Source organism: Limulus polyphemus, unplaced genomic scaffold (genome assembly GCF_000517525.1).
Source record: "Limulus polyphemus unplaced genomic scaffold, Limulus_polyphemus-2.1.2 Scaffold5957, whole genome shotgun sequence".
Classification (NCBI taxonomy): Eukaryota; Metazoa; Arthropoda; class Merostomata; order Xiphosura; family Limulidae; genus Limulus; species Limulus polyphemus.
Genome location: NW_013671567.1, coordinates 26,198 through 34,145, shown reverse-complemented (window position 1 = coordinate 34,145; position 7,948 = coordinate 26,198). Strand labels below are relative to the sequence as shown.

The 7,948-nt window shown below is 34.8% G+C and overlaps 1 protein-coding gene across 1 annotated transcript in view; it reads left to right on the top strand.

Annotated features, from left to right (window-relative positions):
• Positions 1-541: 541 nt before the first annotated feature.
• Positions 542-7,948, top strand: part of LOC106473186 (IDLSRF-like peptide) — a gene marked incomplete at its 5' end in the record, with an annotated part of 8,252 nt that continues 845 nt past the window's right edge. Inside the window, 2 exons of the mRNA XM_013933866.2 lie at positions 542-737; positions 6,641-6,793. Coding sequence (XP_013789320.2) covers positions 542-737; positions 6,641-6,793 — 349 coding nt within the window. The remainder of the gene's footprint in view (positions 738-6,640; positions 6,794-7,948) is intronic.

Sequence of the window (7,948 nt, the reverse complement as noted above, 5' to 3'; positions counted from 1 at the left end):
CTAGCGGCATGGCGTCACGTGATACCTGATTCTACTTAATATTTTTCATCACATTATGAACGATTATCCCCGTTATGTTAAAAAGTCGTGAATTTTTAAATATATTCTTTAGAAAACAATCAACTCATTATCGTGGTGTAACTACACTAATACCCGAAAATTTCGCTAACAGCACAGTCTAATCTAAGTAAAAAAGTAAAACAGCATATTTAATTAGCTATACTCATTACCAGGTTAATTTTTATTTTTGGATATAAGTATATAGTTTTCTCTGAGCGAAAATTGATATTAATCTGAAATATACCATTTGGAAACGTTTTAAAAATGAATTGTTTATTTTTCTGATTAACTTCAATCTTTTTTTTCTTTCTCCTAATTATCAAGCAAGAATGGCTTGGTTTAGGTCACTTTATGAAAAATTACTTTTTAAGTCTATAGATGGCGCTTTTGATAGTACCAGAATCGTCAGACACGCACAGTGTTTTTTTTTTTTTTTTTTTCTATAGTTGATGATATGTCCTATTACTATTTCTAATTTGAAAAACTTTCTGTGATTGTTAATCATAACCGAATATATTTCTATCTTCTTCATTTAGATGATTATAACCGCTGCCCGACCACCCGACCTTTCCGTTGCCCCGGGAGACGCACCATTTGTATCTCGATCCAGTATCTGTGTGACGGTGCTCCTGACTGCCCTGATGGTTATGATGAAAATTCTAAACTCTGTACCGCAGGTATGTCTCTACTGTAGAGCCACTGTGAGGATGATGTGGAGGTTTTAAACTGTGCTGGAGAACAAAGACTGTGTACAGGGGCTTAGATGTGATACAATGACATATCTTGCATAGGAATATTAACAAAATTGTCAAAACAGCCAGATAAAGCTCTTTCTTTAGGGATTGAAACAAATGTTTTACTGTTAACAAAACAAATGTTTTACTGTTATTCCACCACTTATGAGAAACGCGTCAAAGCAAATTGGTGTGAAATTTATTGTTATTATTTTATTTTCCACGCATTTAAGCAGATTGGTATACATTTATAATAGTATTATTGTTACTTTACTCTCTAACTATGTGTGTATATGTTTATATATTTATAATAGTATTGTTGTTACTTTACTCTCTAACTATGTGTGTATATGTTTATATATTTATAATAGTATTGTTGTTACTTTACTATCTAACTGTGTGTGTGTGTATGTTTATAATAGTATTGTTGTTACTTTACTATCTAACTGTGTGTGTGTATGTTTATAATAGTATTGTTGTTACTTTACTCTCTAACTCTGTGTGTGTATGTTTATAATAGTATTGTAGTTAGAGAGTAAAGTAATGTGTGTGTGTGTATGTTTATAATAGTATTGTTGTTACTTTACTCTCTGACTATGTGCGTATACGTTTGTAATAGTATTGTTGTTACTTTACTCTCTGACTATGTGTGTAGATGTGTATCTTGATAAGAGTTATCACAAAGGATCACATATAAAGTGTAATAAATTTAAAATAAGATCCAAAACTCGAGCGCTTTCGAATAGTTGATTATTATTCTTCAGGAGTTAATAACAGAATCTCCAAAAATGGCAATGTAAGGTGAAAGAAGAGGTAACTTTCCATTGGTAAAATCGGGTCAGTACAGTTGACAAACACTTTCATGTTGATCAGGTCCTATGTTCACCTTCTTCAGATTAAAACCAAAAGCAGAAACCAGAACAAAAAATTTTAAAGAGAATTTATAAACTTTCCCTCATCTTTAAATTTATGCAGAAACTGCACTGTGACAAAAGATAAGCAGAAACAAAGTACATGGATAAACCTTCTCGCGATCAGGAACATGCAGTGTTAAGTATTATTGTTTGTTTGAAGTTAAGCACAAAGCAACACAATGGGCTATCTGTGCCCTGCCCACCACGGGTATCGAAACCCGGATTCTAGCGTTGTAAGTTCGCAGGCATACCGCTGTGCCACTGGGGGCGTTAATTATTAAATATTCATAATCTTATGTATATACATATGTCATCAATTATGTGTATATACATATGTCATCAATTATGTATGATAAATAATATTATGAGAAGGCGAGTCGTTAAAAATGTTTGCGTAAAGACATAAGTTGAAACACTATTGTAGACATTTTATCTATTGTTGCGTAAAGCCATAAGTTGAAACACTATTGTAGACATTTTATCTATTGTTGCGTAAAGACATAAGTTGAAACACTATTGTAGACATTTTATCTATTGTTGCGTAAAGCCATAAGTTGAGACACTATTGTTGCGTAAAGCCATAAGTTGAGACACTATTGTTGCGTAAAGCCATAGGTTGAGACACTATTGTAGACATTTTATCTATTGTTAATGTTGATCCCAATAAAAACCATTCCTTCTCTAGAGATAACCAAATCTAACTACTGTATAGCAAGTTCACCTTTTAAAGCTAAGCCTAATAAAGTTACAGAAGTTACTAACTATTGAAGAACCATTCTCTCCCCCCCCCCCAGGTAACTGAGCGCACTTGCTGTACCATGTTTATTCTCAGGAGTATAATTCTCAGGAAAAGATACCTCTATATGTATCTTCAACGCACAGGGAATAACAAGTAACTGCCAGTTTTTACTTCCTGGCTGGTGAACAATAAAAATAATTTTATTATAGTCTTGTATCAGAATACAAGACGTACCATCTGTTGTTTTTCTTATCACAATTTTTCCCTGGAGGTTTGTTTGAACGTTAAGATAACGTCATGGACGGCGCAAACGCTTCTTTAAACAAACGATTTTAGCTAGAATTAGGAAACGGAGAACTGCTGGCACGAGCGGCTGCCTGTGGTTAAAACAATATTATTAGATTATTCAATGTGAGTTACTTAATACTCTGTTAGGTTTCTCAAACTTTATCAATAAATTTGTTTGTTTGTTGAATTTCGAGGAATATCTGCGCTAGCTGTCCCTAATTTTGAAATTTCAGAATAGAGGGAAGGTAGCTAATCAACACCATCCACCGCCAACTCACGAGCTATTCTTTACCAACGAATATTGGGATTGATCGAACGTTATAACGTCCACACAGCTGAAAGGGCATGGTGAAGGAATTCGAACCCACGACCCGTAGATTGTGAGTCGAGTGCCTTAACCACCAGACCATGCCAGGCCCTTATCGCTAAGTGCTTCAAGAAACAAAAATGTTCTAACTAAAACTAACAAAACTAAAATAAACGTTTTAAATGTCGAAAACCTGCGAAATATTGATAAAAGCAATAGGCCTAAAAACCGTTGTAAAAACAAGTTAACGATAGAACATGTTTTTTTTGTTTTTTTTACACATTCATCTTAATTTGTCTATTTATACTGTAATATATCATCATCCAGCCTAACGAATTAGTTCTGAAATTAATCGTAAAGCTTTAAGGATATGAGAAACACCTGTAGATAACTTTTTTTACACCAATATTTGACATATTATAATGAAGTAATTTTAAAAGGTGGGGGTGTTAGAGGAGATTATGGGTTGTCTCTGGTACACATAGGGTGAAAATTCTTAAGAAGCGAACTGATCCTCAGTATTTCCATTCTTATAAACAATTTTAAAATATAAAACTAAACTGTGAATTTTTGCGTATTAACATTTAATAGCATATTTCAACTAGAGGGCGCTGACCTCTGCCATGCATCGTTGATGATATTCGTCCCTCAAAAAATAAGAAAATGTGTCGGTTTGTCGTCTTTATCAACGTACACTGACCATTTATGGCAGGTCAATGAGGAATAATATTCTACATAGGCTCGCCAAGTTTCATCAAAATTCGACAATTTTTGACTGAGTTATAGAGCAAAAATAGTGTGAAAAATCATTCCTCATGTTAACAGATAGGGATTTTTCGGATGTTCGTGAGCTTGCTGAAAACAGAAAAAACAATAACAATAATAACAAGTAGTGTTACGTAGAAACAAAAACCGCCACAGTAATATTGTTTGCTTGCAACAATACGTTTTTAGATTTAAAATATTTAGAGACTTGCTCGAAGAAACCAAATATTCGCTGCTTTTTTTTTTTTAACTCTCAGCCAGTGTTAACGAACAATACTGATTAGCAAACTTCCGCAGCGCCACTTATTGGTTTTTAGCGGTACTGCGCTAGAAGAAAAAAGAGTAAGTAAGTCTAATCCAGGTTTAAGTAAGCTTAAACCGATAAGCTGTTTATTTAAACTAAGATTAAGTAAGCCAAATCCTGGCTTAAGTCGGCTTAAGTCGATAAGGTTTTTTTTTCTTAAGCAAAGATAAAAGGTAAAAAAATCAGTAAAAACCTAAAACAAAGAACCCTACATATTAAACTTAGCGTACATTTTCGTTTTTGTTTTGTAATAATAAAAACGTTGGGCGCGTTATGATTATATTCTTGGTATATAAATAAAGCTGGTTCAAATTATATTACTACAGCCTCTTCAAGAGAGATACTTTATACTGTTGTTATATTCCAAAGTTACGTACGTTATAATAAAATATGGAAGTGAACAAGTCACGTGACAACCACATCCGATATGAAATCGCAATGAAACGGAATGTATCAAAACTATGTTTTGACATTGTTTGGTTGGCGTGTCGTAGAAAATGTGATGTCGTCGATAATTTATCGTTTTGGGGAAGGGTATGTAATAGCCTTTCCATTCACTCCAGTAATAATGATTTGTTCAGATCAGAGACGGGGATAGGCCTTGGACTTAATGACATTGGAAAATGTCATGGATATGTATCAACTTGGGGGATGAGGACCAACCAGAAAGAAACCTGCATAGTAAAGCCGTCCGCGTGTCCTAGATAACAGTGCGTAATATAATTGCGAAGGATCTCCATCTGGAAACGAGGCCAACAGTTTATGTATTCACCAGAATACTAAGATGGGGCTTCCAGTCGTAACTACCGTTCAAGTGTCGCATAACTCGATTAGCCGAAGAATGAAACGGGTATTCATACTATTTCATACGAATATGTACAGATCAAGTCATTGAACGCAGTGCCTATGGATTTCTGTGCGATAAGACTGTTGAAACTATCATATTCGTACACTTTAATAATTATGAAAAGTGAGCAAGGACGAATGGTATGCTTTGGGCATGACAGCATTACAAAGGAACTATTTGGAATGGAAACTACGCTGCAGGCCTATTGGTAAGATGCACGATCATCAGATAGAGCGTGACCGGACGTGGCGATATAGACTGTAACGACATGGTGAGGCTCCACAATCGGTTTAATATGACGTACTCAACCTCTGTATTCCTGAAGCTGTTTCAAGTGGTATACTTTGCTTTCTTGGTATATATTCCTAACACTGGCATCGCATTGCATAATTATAATACCTGTATTCAGTAGACACGTTCGTCACAAAATTAGACTTGAATCTCAATCTATTTTCTTCTTCGTTTTGAGTCTAATTTTGCGGAGCATCCTCTGTACCTAAAGAATTATATCGTTAATTAACTAGACTGATTCTAATCAGAAAAATCTTGAATAATCTCAAGGCTGAACTAATTACATACATCGTAAACTCATCTAGTAATCTTTACAGTACGATATGCTTATCAATATCTGTTTAACAAAGGATTCGCTCGATGTCCTTTGCCTCTACTATTACCGACATCGAGTTCGAAAACAATTCACCGAAGGCTAAATTCAGTTTATTCCAACGAGAACTCCGAAATTACCGTGTTAATCAAGTGGGCTTGTAGTTGCAGTTGAATAATCTATAAACCAAAACTACACATATACATGCACTGTTACCAGATTTAAAGCTACTGTCGAGTAATCCTCAACTCAAATTGTTACGTCTTGTTACAAGTGATATCTTACAAATATCTTACATGATTTAATTAATGACTCTTAAGGACACAAGTTATTACGAGAAAAGTAACAGAATCAAAGCTTCTTAAAGTTTTTATCTTAGCTTTAACTTCGTTTGGTGAAATCGATTTTTCCATTTCGACATTTGTCATTTTATCCAGCTGGGACCCGAACAAACGGATAATATTTAAGGAGCCTTGGTTCCAGGCCCTGATTAAATTACCAAATGGTTTGACATTTCATGTAGACGTCTGAAAAATTCTTCTAAATAAACAAGATGTTCTTTTCCAACTAAAATTGTGAAACTCTTCATAACAGTGCAAAAAAATGAAGTTCGAATTGGTTTAGTAATGCAACGTCAGAAGTTTCTCTGTCTTTCTTTAAAGCCCCCCAGTGGCACAGATGTATGTCTGCGGACTAACAACGCTAGAAACCTGGTTTCGATACCCGTGGTGGGCAGAGCACAGATAGCCCATTGTGTAGCTTTATGCTTAACTTCGAACAAACAATCATAAGCTAGAAACCGGGTTTCGATACCCGTGGTGGGCAGAGCACAGAAAGCTCATTGTGCAGCTTTGTGCTTAACTTCGAACAAACAATCATAAGTTGTTATTGGGTTTACGGCCGAAAGTGCTGTTAACAACAAGGATACCCAACTAATGAGGGATATCTGCGTTAGATCTCGAAAACGTAAAATACAACAAAATAAATTTAAAACAAATTTCAAATATTAGGGAGAAACGTATATTTTAAGAGTTTTAGTAAATTTAATCTTATGCTTTTTATTGTTTATTTACTCTAGCAAAGCGCCCTCCCGTGGAAGAGACAGCCAACTTTCTACAGACTCTTTTGGCCAATCACGGCCCAAATTATCTTGAGAAACTCTTCGGAAGCAAAGCACGAGATGCGCTAGCACCTCTTGGGGGAGTTGAAAAAGTTGCTGTTGCACTCTCAGGTAGAAAGTTTCTTTTGTTTTACTTTCACTGATGTTGTATTTACTGTTTTTTTTTGTTGTTTTATTATCTCGTGTCTTACTGAACATGTCTTTGTACAATATATTATTTAACAGGTAATGCATACCTCAGAGTGGCAAAATTTCTTAATATATTGCAGATAGGGAGGGGCAATGTTGTATGCTATATTGATTATTGGGTGGGACGTAGCGTGATGGGCGTAGTTTAACGTCTGAAATTTTCTTCCAAAGTTAGAACACGTAATTCATACCTCGGGGCTGGCAAAAGTTCCTGATATACTACCGATTTCTGCAGAACGTTAACTGCAGAATTTGAACACTGAAGTAGAACATTTAGTACTAAAATAGAAAAGCGAAAACTATTTTCAAAGGTGTTTTTAGTTATCTTTTTTAGGCATAAATACTCGACATTTTATGATCGTTTGAAGATTGCAATTTCGGTTACATTTTCTGGAAAAGTGGGCCCTTTTCTTTTCATTTTCTTGTTATTTTGTTTTTTCCTTTTTTCTTTCATGACAATAAATACAAAGAAATGACAATTGTTGTACGATTTTGTTGTTTTTTGGGGATGAATACTTATGTTGACCAGTACACAATTCATAACTAAACAACTCCTTGGGCTCCTCCTTCAACTGCTTGCCTTTCCTTCTTCTTTTTCTGTTTGATTTGGCTGACCTGGCTTTATATTTTCTTCTCATCAGTAAACTCTTCCATGGGGGTTTGTCTCCTTTATCATCTCATATCCTTCCAGGACCACTGTATAGCATGCCTTTGGTGCAGTGTTTTCATTTGTATCAAGAATATCATTGATGATATTTGAAAGCACATCTGGAAAACGGATTTAGCTCTGATACGTTATGAGAGATTCAATGCAAAAACTTAGAACAAATTAGTACCCCGGAGGTATTCATAACGTGTTAAATGTGTTAATAGTCATTTGTACACATTTTATTTAATTTTCCAAAGATGAAAATACTTCGAATATACACACACACACACACACACACACACACACACACACACACACACACACACACACACACACACACACACACACACACTACTTACTTACGTACAGACTACTTACTTACTTATAATTAATAAATAAAAACTAAAACGTAAAACTTAACTTTAAAA